The sequence below is a fragment of the Mirounga angustirostris genome, unplaced genomic scaffold (assembly GCF_029215605.1).
Source record: "Mirounga angustirostris isolate CCGP_5_RB_7025 unplaced genomic scaffold, mMirAng1.0.hap1 SCAF_13, whole genome shotgun sequence".
NCBI lineage: Eukaryota > Metazoa > Chordata > Mammalia > Carnivora > Phocidae > Mirounga > Mirounga angustirostris.
The window spans coordinates 9,434,776-9,462,547 of NW_026991721.1; the positions used below are offsets into that span (position 1 = coordinate 9,434,776).

The window sequence follows — 27,772 nt, forward strand, 5'->3', positions numbered from 1 at the left end:
CTCATTCTCTCTCTCAAATAAATAAATAAAATCTTTAAAAAAAAAAAAAAGGATTTTTGTGTTGAGATTTATGAGGGATAAGTATCGAATTTTCCCTTCTTCCAGTGTCTTCGTTTGGTTTTGGGATCAAGGCAATGTAGGCCTCATTGATGGAGGGGAAAATATTCTTTCCTCTTTAATTTCCTGAAAGAGGTTATGTAGAATCGGTATTATGTCTTTCTTGAATATGTGGTTGCGTTTACCACTAAAGTAATCTAGGTCTAGAGTAGTCTTTGTGAGATTCAATTTCTTTCATAAGTAGAGCTATTTAGGTTTTCTATTTCTTCTTGAGTGAACTAAAATAATTTGGATCTTCCAAAGAATTTGTGTTCATCTAAATTGTCCAATTTATTATAAGTTGCTCATAATATTCTTTCTGTTGTTTTAATAACTATAGAATCTATAGTGGTTATACCTCTCATTCCTGACACTGGCCATTTGTTTCTTTCTTTTGCTCCTGATCAATCCAGTTAGAGGTTTATGAATTTTTTTTTTTTTTGAGCTTCTCAAAGACTCAGCTTTTGGTTTAAATTTTCTCTATTATTTTTCTCTCTCCAATGTCATAGATTTCTGCTCTACCTTTGTTATTTCCCTTCTTCTGCTTATACTTTTATTCGCTCTTCTTTTTCTAATTTCTTAAAGTGGAAGCTGAAGTCACTGATTCAACTCCTTTCATCTAACACAGACATTTAGTACTATAAATGTCACTCTATACACTGCTTTAGTTGCATCACAAGATACAAGGTCAACACACAAAAATCAATTGTATTTCTATATATCAGCAGTGAACAACTGGGAGCCAAAATTAGAAAAACAATACCATTTACAGTAACTCCAAGAAAATAAAATACTTAGCTATAAGTCCAACAAAACTTGTACAGGATCTGGATGCTGAGACTATGAAATGCTGATGGCAGAAGCCAGAGATGCAAATAAATGGAGAGACAAGTCATATGATGGTTTAGGAGACTCACCATCATATGTGAGTTCTCTTCAAACTTATCTATAGATTTAATGTAATTCCAATCAAAATCCCAGCAACATTTTTGTATAAATAAGCTCAGCCTGAAATTTAGATGGAGAGACAAAATTGACAGAAAAGTCAAAATAATTCTGAAAAGGAAGAATAAAACTAGAGGAACCATACGAACAGATTTTTAAGATGGATACAAGATACAGTAACTTTGACGATGTGGTATTGGTAACAGGAGAGACTCCAAGATCAATGGAAGAGAATACAAAGTCCAGACATTGACCCATACAAATAGGGCTAATTGATTCTTGACAAAGATGCAAAAGAAATTCAGTGGGAAACAAACAGTCTTTTCAACAAAATGGTCCTGGAACAACTGGACATACTGCCCCCCAAAACCAAATAAACCAAAAACAGAAACCTCACACTTTAAAAAAAACTAACTCAAAGTAGATCATAAACCTAAATGTAATATTTGTAAAACTATAAAACAGAAGAAAACATAAGGGGAAAGCTTTGAGAACTGGGGCTAAACAAAGATGACTGAGACGTGACACCAAAAAAGTACAGTCCATAAAGGAAAAAAAATTGATCAATTCTAGGTAAAGACACCCTCGCCAATGGACTCCACACAAGTTTCTAGTCCAAGAGCATATGGAACCAATTTGAATTGTGCACCATATTTGAATGAACCATCAAATTTTTTTTTAATGGGTGGATTCCTCTAAAACTTCAGTCTGTTGTGTATGTTCACTATGTCCTCATTTTTCAAGCACTCTTGAATTTAGCCTTTATTTTTGTCCTAAAGCAGGGGTCAGCAAACTTCCTGTAAAGGGTCACCGTATCTTCAGCTTTGTGGGCCATAAGGCCTCTGCTGCAACTACTTAACTCTGCCCTCAGCGGAGCAGCCAGAGAAAACAGGTTATTTGTTACAAAAACTGACTGAGGTTTCATTTGGCCCCCGAGGCCACAGTTCACCAACCCCTGTTCTAGGGGTGGGGCCGCAGATGAGAAGGAGCTGGCCGCTGCAGCTAAGGGACAGCCCCAGAGCCACTAAGTTCTTGACACTAAGCATTTAATGAGCAGCTGCCTGGACTTGTTGGAGAAACATCTCAACTGCTTGCAAGCACCGAACCGGACATAGTTTCAGGAGACATCTTTCTAATCAGAGCTCCTGCTTTAGCTGTGTGCACACCTTGTCAGGTCCTTTGACCATCCGTGTGGCAAGGGCGGAGCCCGGGGGGCTGAGGGACTGTCCTAGGTGGCACACCTGTGTCAAGAGCCCAGTCCTCCTGACCTCAACCCCATGTCTTTCCCACTGAACAAGCCCCCCTTTCCAAACAGGGAGCTCTCCAGAAAATCAGAAAGTAGCTTCACCTGCCCCATCGTGCAAGTAACTGACCTGTGTCTTAGCATTGCTCAAGGACAGGATCAGAATCACCCACTGCATCAGCATCTTGACGTGGGACCCAAGTGACCTAGAAGTACACCCCAGGAAAAGGCAAAGACCCTTGGTCCCCCCCGCCCATCAGTGGCCTGAGACATGTGGCTGCAGGGCCAGGGTCCAGGGCACTCTGCCAAGGCCCCCCCATCTCCACAATACCCACAGCAGGCTTGAAGGAACAGACTTTATTAATCTAGCTCTCGAACACTAGAGGCTAAAATTCTGCTGAATTATAACAATCTATTTACAGAGTGCTGTCTGCAGGCCAGGTGGGGCTGGGCTGGTTCTCCCCCAACCACCCACCGAGTGCAGCCTCCAAAAAGGCCTGGGCCACGTTCTACCTGCAGCCCACAGAAGACATTTATATACACATGGCAAAGGCCCAGAGACAGAACACCAGGCAGGATGGCACCAGAGAGGCGGACAGATAGACACACACAGGGGCTGAGACTGCTGAGAAGGCCTGGGGGCCTCAGTACTTTTTCAGGCTGTAGGCCAGGCTGCTGGGGACCCTGGCGCCCAGCAGGGGCGGCGAGTTCCAGACAGCAGAGCTGGTGCGCTTGTGGTAGCGGGGCTTGCTCTTCTTAAAGATGTCCTCCAAGTCCAGTGGGAGAATGGTTCCAAAGAGCTCGAGCAGGTTCGGGGGGTGGTAGTACTGGTGGATGATGGCCTGGCTTAGCTGAGTGCCTGTGGGGGACACGGAGGGTCAGGTCACTGCCTTGGGGCTCCTCATGAGCCTCCCCATCCCCCGGCCCCTTATCACCCTCTCCACCCCAGCATGCCCCCACCTCTGCCACACGAGCTCCTCTCCCAGAGCCCTCGTCCCTAGAAATGCTTTTCCTGACTGTTCCCACTGCCATCCTCCGGCAGCTCTGCCTGAACGTGGGTCCTCAGGCGCTCGCGTAAGCCGGGCCCTGGGTGGGGCCCTCACTGCCTGACCTCGTTATCCCAACCACCAAGGAAGCAGCTCCTTTATTCTCCCCGTTTCATAACGGTGAGACGTGCCCAGAGGCACATGGCTAGTGACTGGGGGAGCTGGGGTCTGGAGACCAGTCTAGCTCCAGAACGTAAGCATACATTGCCGTTCTTGACTGCTATGCTCGGCTGCTTCTCTCCTCAGCCCCCAGGTCCCGTGGTGCAGGGTGCTTTCCGAGGGGGCCCCTGGGCCAAGGCTGTGGGTGGCACACAGCCCTGTCAACAAGGCTTTAGGAGGACCCTGGGGGGTCAGGAGGTGGAAAATGTGCCTGCCACTTACAAACACTAACTCACTTCATCCTAAATAACCCTCCTCAGCTGGTATCACCCCCATTTCACAGATGAGAAAACTGAGCCAGTTTAAGTAAGCTGGCGAAGGTCAACCACCATTAGGTGGCTCTGCCAGCCATCTGGCTCCTCGGCCATGCTCACCCCTGCCTGCTGCCACCTCCCAAATGACCTGATGTCAGAAGTTAGGGAGACTAAATCAGATTCTGGCTAACATGGAGTTCAAATGAGGTGACACCGAAGCAAGTTGTCTTCTGTAGAGAGCTGACCCCCGACAGGGCTCTGGGCCCTTCTCTCTGGAGAGTGAGACTGCATCCCACCCTGACCCCCAGCTCAGCACACTCTATAAAGTGCCCACGGTATGCACGGGCCCCACCCCTTTCCCAGTAGGCCCTGCGCCCTGGTCGGCGGTGGCCTGGTCACCCTCACCCCCACTCCTGATTAGACACTGGGGCTTGTAAACTCTGGGGTCAAATCCTGCTCAAGTGCCCCTGCCGTGGGCCTTCCCCGGCTGCCTGGAACCCCCAGCTCCAGCTCGTGGGGTGCTGTCTAGAATCTGTTACCACTCTTGGCGCTATTCCGACCCTAAGCTGCTTCTCTGGGTCCCACTCTCAGCTGGCCCATTGGGTGGGGTTCCAAGGAGGGGCCTAGAGCCCGAGCTAGAACAGCCTGCAGCCAGCCACAATTTAGCTCATTTGTTGAGAACAGAGGTGCCCAACACTGTCGATCTGGTCCTCAGATGAGCCCACTGGCCATAGGGTGCCCACCCCTCCCTGGGCACATCCCAAGGCCCAATGCAGGCTTGTTGGGCCAATGCTTCAATCTGCCAGCCCGTGGGTACAACAGCCTCCTGACACCCACAGCTGCGAGCCGCTACCTCCAGGTCCTAGATGTCACAAGTGAGGACCCAGGTCTCCCAGGGAACTCTGGGCCCTGCTTACCTCTGGCCCAGGTGGGGATGGGCTTCCGGGGATGGGCCTCGTCATCGGTGGAGTCATCGCTATTCAGATCCATCCCGTAGTTATCTGGGTTGATCTTGGGGGGGGCCCTGTGGCCCTGTGGCGTCATCTGATAGGAGGTACAAGCTGGAGACTGGAGAAGACAAACATGGCCATCAGCTCCCCTCCCCCGCATTCCTGCATCTCTCACCGCTAAGGAGTGCTGGGGCTCTAGGCAGCACCATGGGGAATAAAAAGGGCTCAGGGGTTCGCTTTTTAATTTAAAAAAGTCACACCACATACATGACTGTATCTTCCTTTTTCAAGTTGAAGTGTTTTGCAAACGTTCTTTCTGGTCAGTGTGTCCCCTTTCCAACAGCCCAGGATACTCCCCTGGGAACCCCATGATTGGTACCTTTTTTTAACCACCTGTTATAAACGAACATTTGGCTCATTTCATTATCATAAACTATACTGCAATGAAAACACATTTTTGTTTATAAGAATATTAAGCTGTTATCAGGACTTGTTAAAGAAATTCTGGTTCAAATTCCGGCGCCTGGGTGGCTCAGTCAGTTGAGTGTCTGACTCTTGATTTCAGCTTAAGTCATTATCTCAGGGTCCTGAAATCGAGCCTCGCATCAGGCTCCGCGCTCAGCACACAGTCTGCCTGAGATGCTCTCTCTCCCTCTCCCTCCCCACCTGCTCGCACTCTAAACAAATAAATAAAATATTAAAAAAAAAAAAAAATTCTGGTACAAGTAACTGGTACACAGATGTCAAATAGCAGATTTACAAGTGCTGAAACACAAAGATGTCTACAACGTACTAAATGAAACGGGGGAAAAAAGGAGGAAAAAATTCAAATGGCCAAATTGGTATGTGTTATAGGCTAAATGCTGTTTGTGCCCCCTACACCCCCCAAATTCTTCTGTTAAATCCTCACCCCCAGTGTGATGGTATTGAGAGGTGGGGCCTTTGGAGGTGATTAGGTCACGAGAGTGGAGGCCGCATGAGTGAGATCAGTGCCTTTCGAACACAGTCCCCAGAGAGCCCCCCTCCCCCTCGGCCATGTGAGGACATGGATAGAAGACCACCGTCTGTGAGCCAGGAAGAGGACGCTCTCCGGACGCTGTATCTGCTGGCACCTTGGCCTTGGACGTCCGGCCTCCAGAACTGTTGCTGAAGCCACCCAGCGTGGCAGTTTGTGACAGGAGCCTGAGCAGACTAAGACAGTATGTACGGCGGTGCCCGCTGAAAACTCTGCGTGTGTGCGTGTGAGAGTGTGAGAAAATGAGTGTACGTGTGCGAGAGTGCGTGTGAGTGTGATAGAATGAGTATATGTGAGTGTGCGTGAGAATGAGTGTATATGTGTGCGAGTGTATGAGTGTGTATGTGTGCGAGCGAGTGAGAGAATGAGTGTGGATATGTGTGCGAGTGTGCGTGAGAGTGTGATAGAATGAGTGTGTGCGAGTGTGTGCATGAGTGAGAATGAGTGTATATGTGTGCGAGTGTATGAGTGTGTATGTATGCAAGTGTGTGCGTGCGACAGTGTGATAGAATGAGTGTGTTGTGCATGTGAGAGTGTGAGAATGAGTGTGTGCGAGTGTGCGTGTGTGCATGAATGAGAATGAGTGTATGTGTACGCGTGTATGAGTGTGTATGTGTGCGAGTGTGTGCGTGCGAGAGTGAGAGAATGAGTGTGTGTATGTGTGAGTGTGTGCGTGTGAGAGAATGAGTGTATATGTGTGTGAGTGTATGAGTGTGTATGTGTGCGAGCGAGTGAGAGAATGAGTGTGTGTATATGTGTGCGAGAGTGTGTGCGTGTGTGATAGAATGAGTGTGTGCGAGTGTGCGTGAGAATGAGTGTATATGTGTGCGAGTGTATGAGTGTGTATGTGTGCGAGCGAGATAATGAGTGTGTATGTGTGTGTGCGTGTGACAGAATGAGTGTATATGTGTGCGAGAGTGTGTGCGTGTGTAGAGGTTTATGTGTGCAAACTATAGAAAGACACCAGACTTGGAGTTCTCCTGTAAGGGTGCCTTTCTTTCACTTTATACTCTTTAAAAAAGTTTAGTTTCTTCTTCTTGTTCTTTTTTAACAACAAACTCTACTTTTAAGAGTAAGAAAACACACATATGCAAAATGGTAAAAACAGCTGGGCCCACCGCATCCTTCCTATTTCCTGTGGTCCTAGGACGCGGTCCGCACCTCCAGCCACCGGGAAGGGACGAGCCAGAGCCCGGCGACGCGACGGGGTGGGGGGCGGGGCTCACCTGCGCGTCCGGGGTCGCAGTCAGGCCTTTGCTGGCGGCCGCCGCCTCCCTGGCTCTCCTCTGCTGCTCCTCGGCCAGGCGCTGCTGCTCCTCCTGGGAGCCAGCGGCGGGGCGTTAGAGACCGTGCGGGTGCGGCCCGCCGCTCGGGCCACCCCCAGCAGCAGGGCAGCGAGGCAGCGCCGCAGCCCCCAGGGGAGCCCCGGCCCGCTCCCCTTTACCTTCTTCTTCTTCTCCTCCAGGTCCCTCTGCAGCCGCTCCTTGTGTAGCCGCAGGGCCTTCTCCCGCTCCCTCTCCTGCAGCTCCCTGAGGACCCGGCAAGGGCCTGTCAGGGCAGGAGGCCGCGCCGGGCCCAGTCCCCGACCAGAGAAGAGCCCGTCCTTTCGCACACCCCCAGGTGAGGCGGGGGAGCCGCCTCCCTTCCCCAGGGCCCCGGGGAGGCGGCGCCAGGACGCCAGGACGCCACGCCGGCCGGCTGGGGCGCGGGCCCCTCACCTCTCAGCCCGGAGCCGCTCCTGCTCCTCCTCCTTCTTCTTCTGCAGCAGCTCTTGGTGCCGCCGCTCTTCCTCCTCCTGGTGAACAGACAGCAAGGTCGGGGGCCTCGGGCCAGCACTGGGCTGGCAACGTGAGAGGCGGAGGTCCGGGAAGGAGCGCGGACAGCGCGGCCCGACAGCCTGCTCCCCTCCCAGCGGGGACACCCCGGGCAAAGCTCCACGAGAATCACCGCGGACAACTGCTTTTCATTCAGCAGCAGAGCCAGGACTTAAGGGGTGACGCTGGAGCCAGACTCTCCGGCTGTGTGACCCCGGCCCAGGGGCTTAAGCTCTCTGGCCCCGCTTTCCTCACTGATAAAGCGGGAACAACAGGAATACCTACAACCTCACAAAGCTGCGGAGTTCACACAGCGGACATACTGCGAGCAGCGTCGGGCGCTGGCAAATACTAACTAAACTTCAGTTACTGGGACTTATAACCCCCTAGTGACAGATCTGTGTTCCCTACTGTCCTAAGCCTGACAGTTCCCAGGAAGAAGCAAACCCCTACTCTCCGAGGCAAAACGTTCAGTCCTCACACCAACCCCATCAAGCAGATACCACTGGTACCTGAAGGAACGGACGCCCAGCCAGGTCGGGTGACCCGCTCAGGGTCACACAGCTGCCAAGCGGCAGAGCTGAGACTGGAAGTCAGGCTCTGGAGTCTATACTCTTTTTTTTTTTTTTTTTTAAAGGTTTTATTTATTTGACAGCGAGAGAGGGAACACAGGCAGGGGGAGTGGGAGAGGGAGAAGCAGGCTCCCCATTGAGCAGGGAGCCCGATGCGGGGCTCGATCCCAGGACTCTGGGATCGTGACCCGAGCCGAAGGCAGACGCTCAATGACTGAGCTACGCAGGCGGCCCTGGAGTCTATACTCTTAACCCTCGAACCGTTACCTCCACAGGACGCGGGAGGCCAGTCACTGCCACCGTCCACGTCTCCAAGGCATTTGTTCAACCTCTTCCGGGCATGAAGCCACACGAGCCACCAAGACCGACCCAACAGAGCGGGGTGTGCGCAGTGGCACGGCCCAGCCTTCCCCACCCTTCCCGAGGCCCGAGGCCCACCTGTCCTCGTACCTGTTGCAGCCGCCTGAGCCGCCGGGCCTCCTCTTCCTGCTTCCGGCGCGCCTCCACCTCCTCCATCTTCCTGGCTGCTGCCTTTTTCTTGGCTTTCTCCTCAGCCAGCCGCTCCTCCTTGGCCTGCAGAGCACACCCCTCCTCACTCAGCCCTGCAGAATGGCCCAGAACTCTGCACCCCCTGCCCCTGCAAACCCGGCTTGTTCCCCATGGCCCAGGGGAGAGGTGCCCAGAAGCCATGGGCCCCCGAGTCTGACCTGCTTGGGGCCCACCAGGGTACAGCCCACCAGCCCGAGGCTCGCACCTTCTCAGTCTTCTCGTCAATCTGAGCAAACTTCTGCTCGATCTGCTTCTTCTTCTCCTCCTTCATCTGCTCCACCCGCTCCCGGGCCTGCAGCACCTTGCGGAGGCGCTCCTCACGCTTCCTGCGGGCACAGGGCAGTCATGGGGAGCCGAGCCGAGGCCGGGCCGGGCCGGGGCCAGGAGCCAGAGCACTTACAGCTTCACCTCCTCCAGCCGCCGCCGCTTGTCTTCCTCTACCTTCTGCCTGCGGAGCAGCTCGGCCTCCTCCTTCCGCCGCAGGTTCTCTAGGCGCTGCCGCTCCTTCTCCTGGGGCGGGGGGGGGGGGGGCAGGGCAGGAGGGGGTTGGGGGGGTGAGCAAGGCCCTGGTGCAGCGGCGGGGGGAGGCCCCCGGGCCCCGGCCAGACTGCTTGAGAGGCAGAGTCACCCCCAAACATGCCTCCCTCCCCAGATTGAGGCCTGGGGGTCGGGGACCGTAAGGCCTCCCAAGTGCCTTTGACTGAACCCTGCCAAGTCAAAGCAGCACAAAAATCAGGCTCAAAATTGGATAAATGTTCTGATTAGAACTATGTTAAAGTGCACTTGGGAAGAGATGGAAGAATGAGACCGGGAAGGGAGAGACAGCTGTAGAAGTTGGGGTTAATGCTCTACACAGGGGGTGGTGGGTACATAAGTGTTCATCTATTAGTACCATGCTCTGTTTATACTATGTGTATACACACACACACACACACACACACACTCTTTTGTGTTTCTCAATATTTTAAAAAAAGTGAAATATGGCCAAGTGCTAACACAGATCACCACAAGCTGGGGAGATGTATTAAGGATGGCCTATTTTCCAAACTCCCTGTGATACAGGTACATGACAATTTTTACAACTTTTTTAAAGTACTAGTTGGTTGTTCAGCAGATCAATGCTGGGCCCCTCCTCCTCCGCATGCCCAGAAGGCCCCAGAGGCACAGCAGTGGACAACCAGAGGGCATAGGTGGGGGCTCCGAGCCCTCCCTGGCCAAGGACAAGACTGGTACTTGCCCCCTGATGGCTAAGGGCATGGACCAGAGCTGCCCCCTCTATCCCCCTCTCCTGGCTCCCATCAGACTCTCACCTCTGGGCTCGGCTGCCCATAGGCCCCTCTCCCTGCATGAGTGACTATCCATTTCCCCTTGGCCTCTGACCTTGACTGCAGATTTCCCACCTAGAAATCTGGCCCCAAGGTAATGTAACCCTAAAGATGCAGAGAAGGGTTTCTCCTGGTTGAGGGTAGACACACTCCACGCAGCCTCTCCCACTGAATGTGCCTATAAAACCCGACTGCACGGAGCAGCTATGTGAGGCCTATGTGAGCAGGCAGAGGGGGAAGATCACGCTTCGAAGCATCACTGAACTGCAGGAAGTTTACCATTATTTTTCCTCTAGTCTAAACTCAATGAGGTCTGAAACCCCAAAGGGACCTGTGGGGTGCACACAGAATCTGCGAAAGGCCCTCTCATTCTGACTCGGGGAGTGGAAAGGGGACGTCTAATGCTCAGAGTATGCAGAAACCCCGATTCTGGTTTGTCCTTTTCTTCCTCCTCTCATGCCCCAGGCCACAAGGAGCCCTGTGGCAGTGGGGACAGCGGCAGTTACAGGAACGTGCAGAGTCAAAACTCTGAGGGGGGAGAAGCTTCCCCTCCACACAGCAGAGCTGTGACCCCAGAAGGCTGTGACAAGGCTTTTGGTCTTCTCTGTGTACCCCACACCAGGTGACCCTGGATGTGGCCATGGAAGCACACAGCAGAGCAGGGTAACTAAAGCCCCAGCTTCCTGGCTGGAGGACGGAGAGGGGGAACCCCAGAGAAGGGAAATGTACAGGATGGAGGGAGAAAACAACACCGTAAGGTTGTCTGTGAATGCCAAGGTGCAGCGCGGGCTGCAGATGCACAGATCTGACCCTAAATATTACACCACAAACTTCGGAGAATTAAACTCACAGACCACCTGCCAGATCCTATCCTGCCCACCGACCAGCACACCCAGGACAGATCCAAAGAGCACAGCAGAGGCTTTGAAATCTGAACATCGGAACCACACCCCACAGAAGGCAGGGGGACACCTGCAGCCTGAACCAAACCCGGTGGGTCGCTGGCAGAGCAAAATACCAACATTCTCTGTAAGATTTAAACACGCAGCCCCCTAACGTGATATTCAAAATGGGCAGGATATAATCCACAGTTCCTGAGCACACAAAGAACCAGGAAAATCTCAGCTCCCAGGTGAAGGCAATCAGCAGCCACCAACACCAAGATGACAGACGTTAGACTTATCTGACAAAGATGTCACAGCTGTTATCATAAAAATGTTTCGACAGTAATCACATTAAGACAATTGGCAAAAAAGAAAATCTCAGCAAAGAGGAGATCTAGAAAAGAGCAAATTGGAAATTTTAGAGCTCAAAATACAGTAACAGAGATAAAAAAATTCAGTGCCTAGGTCCAAGAGCAGAATGGGAAAGACTGGCAGATGTCTGTGAACATGAAGATAAGTCAATAAAATGTATCTGATCCAAACAGACAGAAAAAGCTACTGAAGAGAAATGAACAGAGTCCGAAGGGAGACCCGCAGGAAGGCCCACTGCTGGCAGGGGGTCGTCACCACCCACGATGGAGAGGAAAGAACGCAACACTGAAACAATTTCTTAGCAATAGTGTTTACTCCACATTTGCTAAAAAGTGTGACTCTGCAGGTTCAAGAGGGTCACCCAAGCAGAAGTCGACTCCCACCCCCTGCTCTTCGGTGAGGAAAGCACCTGGGAGGCAAAGCTCCCATGGCACCTGGAGCGCCCACCACCCTCTCTTCCTGCCCCAAGTGCCGACCAGACTCCTGCTTCCCATAGGTCTCAGCAAAACCGGTTTTAGTCCCGGAGTTTGAGTGCTAAAATTTCCCAACCCAGGTCAGGGAAACTATCCTGAGCATTGTGAAATTTTATAGAAGAAAGCAAGAGTTGTCCGAGTCATAGAATCCATGTGTGCCCTCTGCCCCCAAGCCTCCGAGGTGGGCTGGGTTGTCCCTGCTCCCCAGAGGCCACCATCGGGGCCAAGGCAGCAGGTGAGAAAACCAAAAGCTTGTTGGGCTCCTTCTGCCTCCAGGGGCCTCAACCGAGCAGTCTCTCTGTCTTTTACTAAAAACCACCTCATACCAAGCCCTGTGCTGGGTGCTTGGAACACAGGACTCTGGCTCACCCATTTCTATGAAGCGACCTCAATCTCCTTTTGTGGCCAAAGGAAATTCAGCCAAAGGTTAGGCAACTAGTCCAAGGCCCCGAGGTCCCTGTGACCCACTTAGGCCCCCTGTCTCCTAACCGAGAACTGGCCCACCACCCCCAGATGCCCAGTGAGGGATCTGGGCTCCCCAGAGCTGGAAAGGGCAGCTCTCTGGACCTCTCTCTCGGTCATCCCCACGAGGCCTGTCAGGTTCCAGGCCATCCGTGTGGGCCATGGGAGTTCTCTGCAGGAGGAGCAAGTCCAAGTCTGGCTCACTGCCGTGGGCCCAGGTGCCTAGCAGGGGCCTGGCACACAAGTAGGTGTGGAAGTCCACACAGCCTGCTTGCCTGCGCAATGGAAGGCATGCCATCGCCTCGTTCAACCAAAGGGGATCAGCCTCCTTGCAGGACAGGCAAGTTCAGGGCCCACCTGTCTAGCTGCTGAGAAGCCCCGCCAGGCCCCAGGCCCTCAGCCAGAGGCAGAAGCCCTCCTAGTAGGAGGCCCTACAAAGCGCCAGTGGGAACAAAGGAGACCCCAGGAAGCCAAGACCCCAAGCTGAGCCGATCCCGGCTATCTGGGGCTCCTTCCTCAGGGCCCAAGGCCTGGCTCAGCTCTGAGGTACCTGAGGAGAGAACAGCTTCGGCGGCCTTCTCTTCAGAAGCCGCTGTTGACGGTTCCAGTGCTACGCCCACAAGACCCAGCCTTCAGCCCTGGTGTCCCCCCACTGCCCCGCCCCTCACGGCAGTAGCTCCCGTCTGTGCCCCGCTTGAGCTCAGTGGTCTGGGGATCAGAGACAACTTCTCTGTTCTCTTCGCAGCACCCCCCCCCCACAACCCCCGGACCCTGAGTGGGAGGAGCCCAGTGCTGGGGAGCGGGGAGGGAGGTATTGTGGGGAAATTCAAGCTGTGGCCCCGTAAACAGCCGCAGGCCGCACCCCCTCTGCCTCCTCAGCCTTCAGGGAGGCTCTGAGGTCAACGCTCGTCCTCCCGGGAGCAGAGGCAAGGGCAGAGAGGGCAGGCCCTGCAGGGGGAGGACGCCCGGAAGGGCTGGGCGTCTTCAGGCGGTCACCCAGCGCCTCGGGCTCCCCCACCCCCTCGGCTGCACCCCTCCACTTCCCATGTTAGTGCTTCTACGGGCGCTGGTGGGTTTGCAGGAGCAGGGCTAAGCAAGTGAGTGCTAGGGGCAGCTAGGTTACCGGGGCAGGAAAAGGCTTTACTTACAACGAAGCTGCACTGTGGGGGAGAGGAGACAAGGAAAGAGCCAGGAGTTACTGCCAGGCTGGGGGACGCCCTGAAAGCAGGCCCCCCTCCTGGCCATGCCAGCATCAGCTTGGGGCCCCGCAGCCTCTCATCAGTGCTCCCCCCACCACCTCCTCCCATCTTACCAGCCCCCATCCCCAGTGAGCACAGCGTCCACGTGTGTCCCTCACCCTAACTACTCAAGGCCCCGGAGGGGGCGTGGAGAGCGTAGGGACAGACGTCACGGCAGTGGCCAGCTACGCCATTTCTACTGCTTCCCAGCTCAGCGCCCGAGGCCCAGGCGTCACGCTGAGCCGGCCGAGCCTCTAAGCCGCAGTGCGGAGCCCAAGGAGCCAGGACAGTCCTCAAATGTTGAGGCAGCCCGGGGCCATAGAGGATGGAGCTGGCCCTTGACCAGGGCCAGGACACAGCTGCCTTGGCCTAGATCCACGCTACTCCCAGCAGCCGAGGGGACAGGCAGGACAGCTCTAGCCAAGCTTGGCCAGGGGTACGGGCTCCCTCACCTTAGGGTCCACGCGCAGGGGAGTGTTGCGCTTGATGAAGGATTTCATGACACTGCTGCGGGACGCCGAGGTCGGGGTCATGAGCATCTGGTTCCTCTGCACGGTGTGCAGGAAGGTCCGGAGGGGCCGCACCACCTGTGGATGAGCACCACGGTAAGGACTCAGGCGCGGGGCAGGGCACCGAGGGAGGGCAGATGCCCACTCACCTTGCTGGCCGGACAGGGCGGGGAAGGGGTCTTGCTCCTGGGGGCTTGCAGCTCCTCATCCTCCAGCTGCTGCCCCTCGTCCAGCTCACTCACGGCCTGCCTGTAGCTGCGCTTCCTCCTGCCGCAGCAGGGCGAAAGCCGCGTCACAGGGCTGAGCCTAGGGCCCGCCCCGGGGCGCCAACCCCGCCCCATAAAAGGTCACCCTATGAACGAAAGTGGGCGCAGCATAGGGCTCCAGACTAAAAAGCACTGGTGAGGTGGGGTCTCCCTGACCACCCCTCTGCTGCCCAGAGGAAGGGAAGTGACCTGTCCTAGGTCACACAGCCAGGACGATGCAGAGGACGGGGTCTAGGATCTGGTCACCCACTCCCGGACCAGGTTTGTCTCATAGCAGTGAACCAGCTCCTTCAGTCAGCCAGAGTACTAGGGCCCACCCCTGTCGAGAGGAAGCAGAGGCCCCGACCACATGCTCACCCTCCCCGAAAAAGGACTCAAGGTTCAGGCCCCTCTGGGCCCCTCACAAGAGTTGCCCGCACGGCCCTGTCCAGATGCAAACCTGACACTCTGGGGTGGCTCCCTGGGGCCATCTGCTTCGTCAGTCTTGGGCTCTGTGAAGACAGCGATTTTGGTGAGGCGGCAGGGACAGCTTGGAGGGGCCAGCCACCCCACCCCCCCTCACTCCCAGCAGCAGCCGTGGCAGGGGCAAGGCTCCCTTCCTGGCAGACCCCAGGGTGGTCAGTGGCAGAAGCCATCAGCCTCAGCACCGACTGGCCTTGAGAAATCTGGGAACATCCGGAGCCTAGCATGCTATGCCCAGCCCGTGGACCCCTCACCCCCATGCCTGGCGCCTGTGACAAGAACGGCAGGACAATGCTACTGAGGTGACCCCAACCATGGCTCGTCCACCTCTTAACACTGAGACCCAGGGGGGTGAGTACCTTTCAGGAGCAGAAGCCTATGGAAACTGCAAACTCTAACAGACCCTTCACCCAGCTTCGAAACCCCACTCCTCCAGGCCTATCAGCTGGGGCCGGCATGATAGGAGGAGGGAAGGGCTCCCATGCAGGGTCCCCACGTGGGGTGTGGGGTCAGGACATTTTGTTTCACTGCTCAGGGAAAGCACCAATCTCCCCCTCCCGTTTAACACTCTCCTCCAAAGGGACCTCGCAGCTCGCCCGTGGGCTACGGGGCTGGTGTGGCCCTTGTCCCTGACCCCCTTTGAACATGAAGCGGGGAAGCCATGTTCAAAGACCTCACAGCTATCGTGCTCTTCCCGCTGAGAAGACGTGAGCCAGGCCCTGGGACGCCCCTGGCAGCCAGGGGGGTGCCAGAGCCCATAGCTCTCCTGTCTTCTTCACATAGGGAGACCCACAAAGGTGAGAAGTGAGGCGGTGGCAGAGACATAACAAGGCCAGGTGTTCACACCCCAGCGCAGAGCTCCTCCCACTGCCCCCAGGAGAGGGGCTCAAGTCTCTGATCTGGCACATTCGCAGTCAATGCCCCAACTCAGGCCCCCCGCACTCCCCCAGCTTCACACACCGACCAGCCATGGCCATTCACATGGTGCTCGGCAGCAGCTCCAGCCCAAAGCTGGGCGATGAACCCTGCGGACCCAAAGGGGATCGACCACCCCTGGGTGTCATTTACCTCTGGCCAACAGCCCAGGATACGGGCTTCCCTCTCCCCAGACAGGAAGTGCCAAGGCCACCAAGGCCACCAAGGCCAGCACAGCCCTGGTCTCTGTCCACGGCCGGGCAGAAAGACTCACCTTGCTGCCCTTCAGAGGGCGTTTCCTGGCCACCAGCCACAGGCCGCGAGCCAGGTGTGCTAATGGTGATCTTGGTGGCACTGCGGGGCACGTTCTTGGGGACCTGGGGGGAGGAACCAAGGCGCTGGGGTCTCACCCGGGACTCCCAGGCCCTTGAGACCTCCTCTCCCTGGCCCGCTCGCCTTACCTCTGGCTCAGCCGCCTCCACAGGCTCAGCCTTCTCGCTGGGCTTCTGCTCAGGGCTGAAAGCGGACCAAGAGGCATGTGGGACCCGTTCAGCCGGCCTGAGTCCTCCTCACAGGAGCCCCTCCCCCACCCATCAGACACCCTGGCCTGGGTCACAAACCCACAGTGCCAGGCAGGCCAGGACGGCAGCCAGAGCCAGGGGCCTGATTCGGGATGTCAGCCCATTTCCCGGCTGCACCCCAACCCCACATGCCCCGATGAGCCACTGTCTCTTGTCTCTGGTGAGGCCGGCTCTCGATTCACCGAAGGGCCAGCAGGCCCTGTGGATTTGACGACCCATGGAGCCCACACCCCAGGGTAAGCCTTAGGAGACTCACGGCCAGGCCAGGGCTGACACCTGTGTTATCTGCTGCCTGGTTAGAATGGGGTGAGGCTGCAGCAGTTGGCGGTCCCCACCAGGAGGGAAAGCTCGGGCACAGGAAATGCTTCCAGGCCTGGGGCTCACCTGCACAGAATCCATGTGCCCTGCCCAGCCCGGGAAAGGCCCCCAAGTCCTGGAATTGAACTCACCCAACTTTCTGGGGCACCTCCACATTCAGGAGCCTCTCCAGGTAACTGTGACCTGCGGGAAAAACAAACGAACGAATGATGCCTCAGAAACTGGCCAGGTGCCACTCCAAAAGGCCCAGGTGCTGGTTGGGGCTTGGCCACTCTTCACCTGCAGCCGGACCCTCTCCACCTCAGAGACCTCCCTTCACTAGACCCAGGCCCTCTCCACCCAGAGACCCTTCTCACTAACCACAGACCCTCTTCACCTGAGACCCCTCCCTTCACTAGACCCAGGCCCTCTCCACCCAGAGACCCTTCTCACTAACCACAGACCCTCTCCACCTGAGACCCCTCCCTTCACTAGACCCAGGCCCTCTCCACCCCCGAGACCCCTCCCTTCACTGGGTAGAGGCCCTGAGTACATTCTCTCTGCTCCTAACACCCTCAGTAGAGCTGTTGGTTTTACATCTCCCACTACTCCCTAGCTGGCAACCTGCCCATCTGAGGGCACGTCTTGGCTCCTTCACCGGGCTGGGAGTGTCTTGGGAATGTCTAATTCCAGGCCCCCAACATGCAGCATGGGGCCCAACACAAAGCAGCTTATTCATTCAACAATTATTCTTTGAGGGCCTACTATGTACCAGGCCCTGGGGACCCAATGGTGAGCAAAACAGACAGAGCCACAATCTGGTCTATATAACCGTCAAATAATCCTGTGAAAGACATGTGGTATGTGTGACGACAGGAAAGAGCAGAGGATTTTGAAAGACTGTAAGGCGGACAGGAACTGAGCTGGTCTAGGGGCTGAAACGTGAAGGACAAGGTCGCAAAGGGGCAGGGTTGGCAGGGAGAAGGATGTCCAGGCCAGTGGTTCCCAGAGCATACGCTCAGACTCCTGCAAGTCAAGTGCCCAAGACCCTTCCAGGTGGGATCTGTGGAGTCCTGTTTCCATGGCAACACTAAAAGATAATTTTCCCTTTTCGCTGTGCTGGGATTTGCCCTGAAAGTTCAAAAGCAACGCCAGGTGAGACGGCTGGAGGCCGAGGGCCAGACGGAGGTCATGAAGCCAACTGTACGTCACGCTCAGCACAGAGATGTCCAGTTTCACTTAAGAATGTCCTCGATGAAGGAGTAAAAACTATGAATTTTACCAAATCTAAACTTAAGTACATATCTTCCAAATCCTCTGTATGGTAGGGTGGAAAGTTTGCGCAGCGCCCTCTGCTGCACACCCATGTCTCTGGAAAGCGCCCATGTTTGAGTACCCAGCTCAACTAGCCACTCTCTCTCATGGAACTATTTTTAATTGAAAAGGCAACTGGCAAACCATGGCTATTCAATCTTGGATAGCTGGCAGACATTTTCTTAAAAAATGAAGTGAGTCTGTCACTTAATATAAAACAATAAATAATATTTGTTGCCAATAGTTAAAAGAATGAGGCCCCCGTAAAAGAGGCCAAAAACAGAATTTTGAAAAATATGTACACACTACCATGAGCTTCATAGCTTCCCAATACCTAAAGATTTTTCTGATGAGATCAGAAGACAAATGTGCTTTTAAAAAAATGGATGATGAAGGGTGTCGACATTTGGAAGAGGCACATAACTCAGTAACATGGTACTTTCCAAATGATCAACGCACGAGGCTACAAAATCACACATGGCTAAAAGTTCCATTCACAGTGACAGACAGACCAAGGTGGGATCAAGGATGGTTTCCGATTCCACACTGCACTGAGCCTCTAAGAAGCCACGCACAGATTATCTGAAAAAAAAAAAAAATGAGTGTGCGCAATTATCTGGGAAGTCTTTTAAAGTACTCCTCTCTTTTCCAACTACGTATCTGTGTGAGGCCAACTTTTCTTCATATGCTTTAACCCAAACAACATAAGGCAACAGATGGAGTACAGAATCCAGCTGCCTTCCTTAGAGTCACACATTCAAAAGATCTGCAAGATGTAGAAGTGTGCCAGTCTCCTCATTACAGTTTTGTTTTGGAAAAGAGTTGTTTATTTTATTCAAAAAAAAAACAAAAACAAAAAGCTAACATTAATAAGTAATGGGCTTGGTTTTTTTATATCAAAGTATTAAATAATATTCTTAATCTTTTTAAAATCACAGGAATTAATTTGACTACAGAGAATAAAATATTAAATAAAATGAAACATTTTAAATCCCTCAGTTTTAGTTTCTAATACAGTAACTATCAATGGACAGAACCCTCATAAGCTGAAGCTCTTTGGGGCCCTCCATAATTTTTAAGACTGGAAGCAGGTGCTTAGACCGAAAGTTGAGAGCTGCTGGTCTAGGCAGAAGGAAAAGCATCTGCGAAGGCCGTGAGGCAGGAAAGGGCAGGCTTTTCTGAGGTGAAGCTGAGAGGCAGCCAGGGTGAGGCCAGCCAGTGCCCATGGGCGAAGGGAAGGCGGGAAGAAGAACAAAGGGCTGGAGCAGCAAACTGTGAAGCACAGAGAGAAGAGCAGAAGGACGCTGCTTCTGGGGGTGTAGCGGGGCCTGGGGCAGAGCCCGCTTACAGTCACGGGCGGGGCCTGCTCCCACCTGCGGGGGGCCAGTAGCCAGAGTGGCTCCCCTCGTCTCCCATCCCAGCTCAGTCGGTGCTCACTGGGGGAGCAGAGGGATGAGGAGAGGCCACGTGACAGCACAACTCTTCCACCAGCACAAGGACTCCTCTGGAATGTTAAGGGCCATCTCCACACCATTCAGGCCTCAGGCCTGGTGTGGTGGCAGGGAGATGGCGACAGTCCTGGCAGAGGGACGGATGGGCTGTTCCCCAATGCAGAGGTGGCTGGGGGACCCCAAGGAGGAGCCTGGCCCAAAGAGTAGGACCCTCCAAACACCCCGAAGCAGCTTCCACCTAACCACGTCAGAGCCCACTTGCCCGCCAACTGCTGTACCATTTCTTTGCCCAATGGCTCCCTCTGGCCAACGTGCACCAGGCCAGGAGCGCAGGGGATGAATGCCCCCCACCCGGCAGCCCCTTGCCTCAATGCTCCACCTGACTTCCAGGGCCCCCCCAAAGCACCAGGCCCCTTCACTGGCAGGCCTTCCCTGTGTCACTTCCCCAAGACCCCGCTGCAGGTGTTTCCTGCACCTCCAAAATTAACAAGTTGCACTCAAATCCTGACATCAAGGCTGCTTCTGGGGAAACCCAAACTAAGACACCCTCCCTGCCACCCCCCCCCCACTCCAAGTTGCCTGGCCAGCCAAGCCCCAGAGCCTGGGTGTCAGAAAGGCTTCCAGGAAGCCTCTCTCCCTCACTGTTCCATACCCTTGCAGCCCAATTCAGTTCAGGGTAAGCCTGGCCACACCCAGACTGAGCTTCAGGAACACAGGCCTTGGGTCTTATGGTTTAAGACTGACTGAGCTGGTACCCTACCCTAGCATTAAGTTGGGGTCCACATTCAAGGCAGGTGTTACCACCATTTAACGGATGGGAAAACTGAGGTCCTGAGAAGGGTGTGCCCAAGGTCACCAAGGCTCCATGTCTTACTCTCTCCCTCCTTTCCCTCTTCCTTCCACCTCAAGGTGGACGAGCCTTGCGCTCAGAGCGAGACAGACTTGTCTGGAGTCTCTCCCCAACCCTCCCTCTGGAGCTCCAGGCTCACCTGCTCCATCAGACCCCTTCCAAGGATCAGAGTCAAGCCTGAGGTAACCATCAAAGCAAGTCAGACATATCTCAGCCATTCTGCGAATCCAAAAATGGACAGTGTGCCAGGCGCCCGGACTGCATGTCCTTAGGCCCCATGACCTGGAGCAAGTCCTGCCCAAGTCCTTCCCCAGGTGGGGAAGAGACCTGGCAAGGTGAGGTGCCTTTACCTGCCGGACTGAACCCCATTCCGGGGCTCTCCACAAAGCCTCCTCAGCAAGCAGCCCGCCATCCCAGAAAGGCTGAAACATGGGGCTCAAGACCGTTTCCCAATTTTATAGATTTGGTGGCCACCATAAGCTTCAAGTTCCTCCTCTATAAAGTAGGGGAATTCTAACAGTGTTGGTGCAAGGGCCAAATGAGAACTTGGTGTTTCATATATCTGGAAGCGCCAGGCAGAAGTTGACCCCAATTTTAAGACACATTCACTTAAAACCTGGCCCTTCTCCTCCATCAGTCCACTGCTTTGCCGTCCTCTGGCTGGACCCAACAACTATCAAGGGACCACACCCTCCACATCAGTGGGGTCAAGCCCAAGCCCCTTGTGTGGCATATGAGCCCAAGACACCCCATTACTTGCCATGTTATTCCTCTGGGTCTTCATTCAGGCTGTTCCCTGTTAGGGATACCTTTTCCCACATTTTTTCCCTGGGCATCCTTCAAAACCTTCCCATCTCAGACCCCACCTCCTCCAGGCAGCCAGCTCTGATTCTTACAGCTGCCTATCCTCCTCTGTAGCTCATAACAGACAGCTGCTCCCACCAAAACAAAGGTCCGCTGAGCTGGGACCAGATGATGATAAGAATGGCTAATGTCAGAGGCACCTGAGTGGTGCAGTCGGTTAAGCCAACTCTTGGTTTTGGCTCAGGTCGGGATGTGCCCCGCATGGGGCACATCCATACTCAGCACAGAATCTGCTGAAGACTCTCTCCTTCTCTCTCAGCCCCTCCCCACTGCGCACACTCTCTCTCAAATAAATAAATAAATCTTAAAATAAAAACATGGCTAATGTTAACAGGTGAGGCCCACGAAGTTTCCGTAACCTGCTCAAGGTCACAGGGCCGGTAAATGGCTGCGTTCTCTGTCCCTCCAGAACGCGCCTACTGCGGTGAGCATCCCCATCTCTCCCCCTCAGTATCTCCAGACCAGCAGTTGCGCTACCAGGAGGTGGCCTACGAACGTGGTCAGTCTACGTGAGCCTCTGTGGGAAGAAAGTGGAACACGCTGGCCCTGGGTAAAAGATCTGGGTTTGAGCCTCAACATGGTCATTACTCACAGGGACACTGTGGCCAACCTCCCCGGACCTCAGTTTCCTCATTTGTAAAATAAGAGGGTTGGACTAGATTTGCGCTCTCTAGTATGGTAGCCACTAGTTTAAGTCTAAATTAAGTAAAATGTAATAAAACTAAAAATTCAGCTCCTCAACTAGCCGCTTTCTGAGGGCTCAACAGCCACACGGGGCTGGCAGTGGCTACGGTAGGGCACAGCACCGAGAGGGAACATTCACACCGCTGCGGAAAGTTCTAGGGACAGCTCCTTGCTCGATGGCTCCCCAGAGCTCCTCTGGCTGAGGAGGAGGCCCAAGGACCCTCCACGGTGCCCCCACCTGCTGCTGAGCCCCACCCCCGACTCACAGATGATGCGGGCAGAGGCAGCCGGCTCTACAGAGGCTTTCTTGCCAATCCTTCTGCTTGACCTGCGGACAGGTTTCTCCTGTTTGGCCACCAGGGAGTACTTCTGGGCCAGCGAGGGCTGGTGGCCAGGGGAGGACGGCGCAATCAGGCTGCGCCGCACTGACTGCGGGTCCACGCGGGTACCCGTGGGCGTGGAGCAGTTATCCGGCAGGATGGGAGCCAGCACCCGCTCCTGCCATGGGGAGGCCGGAGAGCCTGACAGGTCCTGCGGGCCCGGGGAAGCCTGCGCGATCCTGAGCTTGGAGGCCGACCGGCTTGCTCCGACCCCTTGGCTCTTGGGGTCCTGGGGTGTGGCCATCAGGGAGCTCACGGTAACAGATTGCAGTCTCCCAGCCTCTGGCTTCTTGGGGGTTGATTCCTCCTCCGATATCGAGATGCTGTGGGAGGCGGGGGCTGTGGCTGGAGGGGACGGAGCCAGAGAGGGAGCCTGGGCGGACTCGAGCCGGCCGACGTGCTGCTCGGCATTCTGGCGCTCGCTGACGCTGATCTTCACCACGGGCACCAGCTGGCTCTCGGCCAGGCTGTTTTCAGGCTTCGTGGTCAGTGCTGTGGGGGACTCAGGGCTGGATGAAGGGGCAGCGAACGCCACGGTGGCCGCCGCAGCTGCGGCCGCGGCGCGGGTCATCCGCCGCAGGACAGAGCCGTTCTCCCCCACCACCGTGGCCAGCTTCTCCACCTTGTCCTTGCTGCGCAGATGCCGGGAGCTCAGCTGGCTGCTCCGGGTTTTTCTGCGGGACAACCTACCGGAGGCAACGGAGCAGAAGCTGAGACAACCCAACAAGGCAAGGGGCACCCCAAAATCGAGCAGGGGCACTCATCTTCCCAGGAGCCACTAGCTTGCATGGAGGATGAATCAGAGGGCTTGGAGGTGGAAGACCAAGGCTCTAGTCCAGGCTTGGCCAACCCCCAGCCGAGACCCCTGGCTGCTCCTCTCTGAGCCTCAGCCTCCTTACCTAGAAAGTGAGGTAACGCCAGACCTCACAGAACTGTTGGGAAGATTAAATTCATACAAGCCTCCCGCTGACTGAGATCCCACTGCGCCAAGCATCTTGCTGGAGGCTCTATTCATGCTGTCACTTAATCCACAAGATGGCCCTGAGAGGCAGGGACCATCCTCCTCACCTTAGAGCAAACTGAGGCTCAAAGGTGGAAAATTAACCCAAGGACACCCAACCGAGAAGGGGCAGAGCTAGGGTGTGTGAGCTAGGGACTACCTGACCCCAAGACCCAGCCTCTTTCCCCCCAATACTCTGCAACCCACGGTCATTTTCATGGGCATTATCAAACGCAGCAACAGGGGGAGCCCTGGTCCATACCTCTGGCTCCTTTCACCCAAGCAGTAGGTTGGATTCTCTTTCTTCTCCCACGTCTGGAAATCCTTCCCATTCTCCAAGGCCCAGAACACACACACACACACACACAAACACGCGCACACGTACGCGACACATACACACTCTGCAGTCCATGGTCTTGGGGTCTTGGGTCATGCTTTATTTCCCTGGGACATCTTACCCCTCAGCACGGCCCACATGGTATCCACCACTACTCCTGCTAAGCCTCTGCTCCCCATGAACACCTGCGAATCAACATCTCCTGGCGGGCACCAAGCCTCCACAGAGCCCATCTGCCCAGCTGACCGTCCTCCCACCTTTTCCGGATGGGGTCTCTGTTTTCATCCTGAACATGAGAAACCCGTCTCTTCTTCCGTCGGTTCTTCTGAGAAGGTGTTTTGGGCATCAGCTCAGGCTCCTTGCTGAATTCTCTGTTTGGTACAAGGAGAGTGATGTTCGAAGCTGCCCCCCCGAAATGCCAGCCCACTCCCCCGACCCAGCTGGCCCCACCCCTTTCCTGGCAGTGACAGGTCAAGCTGGGATGACCCGCACCAAGCTCGTGTAGGTCATGTGCAAGGCGCCTGCCAGGCATTCAAGGCTTCCTCCCAGAGACACAGAGCAGAGCAAGGCTACCAAGCAAGCCTCTGCAGCCCCATCCTGAGGATCAGCTCAGCACCACCTCCCCTTCTTCCCAGTATCCTAGGGCAGCCCCCAGCACAGCGGGCACTCTGGAGGAACCCCTGGCAGCCTGTCTTGCGGGTCAGGTAGGGATGTAGGCTGCTGTGCCCCCAAGGCACCTCCTGCCAACATGCTCCCCGCCTTCACCTGGTGAACATGCGCTCGGCCTCCTCCTCGATCTCTTCGAGCCACACCAAGTCTTTATTGTCCACATTGCAGATAAACTCCATGAGCTTCTGGTCACACAGCTCCAGCAGGTGAATGGGCCCTGGGGCTGTCGACCCCATGGTGGCTCTGTCTGGTGAAAGCAGACGAGGGGCACAAGGGTTCAGGTTTAGGGGCTGGGACCTCCTCCTGGGGAAGAGCCTGCTAGGGCACAGCGCCCATGCCCAGCCACAACGGCCCAGTGCCTGAATCAGAGCCCCTTCCTGCTCACAACCACCCCCACAGGTGCAAAGTCCCAAACGCCAATCCACTAACCTCATTTTTGCAAAAAGAAGGGCCCACCCTTCTTGCTCTTCAAACGCCTTCCCAATCGACCCCCCTACCCACAGCCCACTGTCCCCTTAAATCCACACTTCCCAGCCAATTCCGGTAGCAACAGTCCTTACAAATGGCCTTTTCTGGGGCTTAAAACGACAAGACATGGCCAACCGCTTTCCTGGATCAGCACAGGACCCCTCTCTACCTGCCCAGTCACAGGCCTGTGGGCTCTCCTCTTACTACCTGTGGGCGAGCAACGGCTAGACACACCCACCCCGAGCTACACACAAGTTGACCCCCGGCATCAGGCCAAAGAACATCAGCTCCAACTGCTTCTTCAAAAGGCCAGTGAACAGACACTTCTGCATTCCAAAGGAGTTGGTAAAGAAGTAGGGGTTCAGAGACATGCTCCTCTCCGAAGAGCCCCCTACCACCTTCTCCCTTAAACTGAAATGCCCTAGAAGTGGAGGAGAGAGCATGAGAGGCATGGATAAGCAATGTCTTTTTTTTTTTTTTAAAGATTTTATTTAATTGACAGAGAGACAGCGAGAGAGGGAACACAAGCAGGGGGAGTGGGAGAGGGAGAAGCAGGCTCCCCGCAGAGCAGGGAGTCCGACGCAGGACTCGATCCCAGGACCCTGGGATCATGACCTGAGCTGAAGGCAGTCGCTTAACCAACTGAGCCACCCAGGCGCCCAGCAATGTCTTATTTTTAAGAAAATACTAAAAATACAAAACCAATGTCTCTTAATTTCTAAAATAACCCAGCAACTCAGGTATCCTCCTTAAGGCTCAGTTATAAAATCATCATCAAAGCCCCAGGCCAGGAAGAAGTGTTCATCAGGGTCACAGCAGGAGCTCAGTAAATATCCCTACAGGGGAATGAATGAGCGATGGACATCAGCCATCATAACAGACTGCATGTCTCATGCCATCGCAGTGACCCACCACCCTGATCTACACCCCTAAAATCAAGAACCATGCAGAGCTCAGCCTCCCACCGAAGATGGAAGCTCCTGGTTGGGGGCGCCTGGGTGGCACAGTAGGTTAAGCGGGCGGCTCTTGGTTTCGGCTTGGGTCATGAGCTGAGGGTCGCAGAATCGAGTCCCACGTCAGGCTCTGCGCTCAGCTGGGAATCTGCTGGAGTTTCTCTCTCCCTCTGCCCCTCCCCCCGTGCACGCTCTCGCGCGCTCTCTCTCTCTAAAATAAATAAATCTTTAAAAAAAAAGATGGAAGCTCCTGGAAGGAGGGGCTCAGTCACTGATCCCTTGACACCTTATAGAGCTTAACACCAGGTCCTGTTGCACCTTCACAAGACTTCCTGAGGCCTAATTTCCAGGCCTCTGTTCCTCAAGCAAGATCTGCCCTCTATCTGGAAACTTCCTATTTGTACCTGGATCTCAGCAACTCAGGAAGGACCTGACCACCACCATGATCCCATCCATCGATTTCAATTCTCTGCATGGCACTTGGGTAACTGCATATCTGTTTACTTACTGCCTGTCATTGCCCACTAAACATTTGCTCCCTCGGGGCAAGCCCTTGTCTGTCTTGCTTGCAGAGAAAGCCCAGAGCCTGGCACAGTGCCTGGCATAAAGGGAATACTTAATGACTGAATTAATTCATCTGTCAGTTCTATACCTAGAAATAAACATCCTACAAGTACTTCTCCCCCCAGACACACACATAGGGACACCATTCTACACAGGTTAGGGCACGCCATACACACATCCCTCCTAGATGCCAGGAGCAGCACTAATCAGGGTAGGGCCAGTTGGGCAGAGACAGCTCTGAAGCCAGCCAATCACAGCCATGGCCTCTGCTGTCCTCCCTCCCCGCACACCCTCTGTCCCAGAGCTCAGCCCTGGCAAAGTGTGGGACCCCAGTTCCAGGCCAGGAAAGAGAAAATTGTTTAAGGAAGCCAAAACCAAAACAAAAAAGCTCTTCACTGAAGAGCTATAGCAAGCAACAATTTACTATATTTTCTGTGTGTGTTTTTTAAGTATTTGTTCAAAATACAGTTGGTGAGAGCTTCTTTCATGAAGTGCAAAAAAAAAGTGTTTATTTAGGCTTCTTCCTTGGAAAAGTTTTTGTTGTTGTTGTTGCTGTTGTTGTTTTAGAGACCTCAGCTTGGCTATTTAAGAAGGGTCACTGTAAGTTAGAACAGAGGTGACTCTGAGAAAGAAAGGATCAGTGTTATCACAGAGGCTCTGGGAAAGAACAGCAAAAAAATCTCTTCTGCGGGTCTAAGAACCTACGTGCACAAACCCAGGGCACCCAACATCCCACCAAGGGAGAAGAGAGCTCACCTTCCTCTCCCAGTACCTCCCTCACACCACCCACCAGACCAGAGGCCCCACCGGCCTCCTTTGCGATGCCTGTTTTTTGAGGTGTAGGAAGTGGGGCACTTAACCGTCTACCACACCTCAGTGAAGGACGGTCGCGATCATAAATAGCTGCTCTCGCTTACTGAGGCCTGCCTCGATGCTCAGGTGGAGCATCGTTCCATTTAACACTCACCAGGATCTCAAGGATACCCGTGTGCAAATGAGGAAACCGAGGCAAAGAGAAGTTAAGTCAAAGTCACCCAGCAAGTCAGGGGTGGGGCCTGGATTTAAACTGTGCTCCTAACCACAAGCTATGCCGCCGGCTCGATTTCAGTCGCTGAAAGGTGGGCGCCAAGTTTTGGTTCTGGGCACCCGCAGGGAAGGTCACGGCGGCGGGACGGAATTGAACCGCTGACTGAGAAAGTCCTTGGGGAGGGACAAAATGAGGGGCAGCACTGGCCTCCGGAAATGGTCAATTTAAAACGTTGCTAGCTGGTGGGGGAGGTGTTGAGCAAGGGCTAACTGTACAGAAATGCCATCCGGCATAATCCCGGGTTGCTGTGCGCTTCATGCACGTCCAGGTCAACAAAGGGCCTCCTAGCACAAAACAGGGTGCTAGGCACCCGACCCGGCGGGGGCGGGGAGGGGATTATTATTCTTTCGGAATCTGGTGACCTAGGGGGAGGGTAAGGAGTCATCTCAGGCCCCAAGACCAAGGCAGGTCACCTCGCCACTTGGAAGAGGTGGTCCGTCCATTTCCAGGCCGCGGGGCGAAGCGGGGGGGTGTCACGCCCCGGGTCTGGAGTTGGCGGGAGGGTACAGAATCGCCAACCACCCCCAGCCCCGCCGGCCGCCCCGCGCACTCACTCGACTGCACCGCGTCTCCTAAATGCTGCTCCGATCCAAGTCCAGCGGCCTCCCTAGCAGAGCCCCCGGCCGGCCCAAACCCTCGGCTCCGGGTCTCCAGGGCTCACGGGTTCGGAGAAGCAATGGGGCGGTGCAGCGCGGCGAAACCTCCGAAATTTCAAAACTGCAGA

At 54.6% G+C, this 27,772-nt stretch overlaps 1 protein-coding gene across 4 annotated transcripts; it reads right to left on the reverse strand.

The window, feature by feature from the left end:
* Positions 1-784: 784 nt before the first annotated feature.
* On the reverse strand, positions 785-27,772 carry INCENP (inner centromere protein). Of its 4 annotated transcripts, none has more exons than XM_064576319.1 (19): positions 27,603-27,772; positions 24,073-24,219; positions 23,565-23,678; positions 21,857-22,656; positions 16,580-16,631; positions 16,011-16,065; positions 15,824-15,926; positions 14,612-14,663; positions 14,056-14,173; positions 13,850-13,984; positions 13,308-13,319; positions 9,044-9,153; positions 8,849-8,969; positions 8,545-8,667; positions 7,427-7,548; positions 7,153-7,237; positions 6,935-7,027; positions 4,661-4,811; positions 785-3,143 (listed from the first exon to the last, which is right to left on the reverse strand). In XM_064576319.1, exons 2-19 carry the CDS (start codon positions 24,210-24,212, stop codon positions 2,929-2,931), a joined length of 2,601 nt encoding a protein of 866 aa, XP_064432389.1. In that variant the 5' UTR covers positions 24,213-24,219; positions 27,603-27,772; the 3' UTR covers positions 785-2,928. The 4 variants fall into 4 exon arrangements, with proteins under 4 accessions (XP_064432389.1, XP_064432388.1, XP_045749483.1 ...); XM_064576318.1 differs by having other exon boundaries at positions 24,073-24,223; positions 27,603-27,771; XM_045893527.2 differs by having other exon boundaries at positions 7,427-7,503; positions 24,073-24,223; positions 27,603-27,769.

Coding starts and splice junctions, on each gene's coding strand:
- INCENP (XM_064576319.1), bottom strand. CDS start 24,212: ATGGGGTCGACAGCCCCAGGGCCCATTCACCTGCTGGAGCTGTGTGAC. Junction 22,657..23,564: donor AGAGACCCCATCCGGAAAAG/GTGGGAGGACGG, acceptor TGCCTCCGGTAG/GTTGTCCCGCAGAAAAACCC. Junction 3,144..4,660: donor CATCCCCACCTGGGCCAGAG/GTAAGCAGGGCC, acceptor TGTCCCCCACAG/GCACTCAGCTAAGCCAGGCC.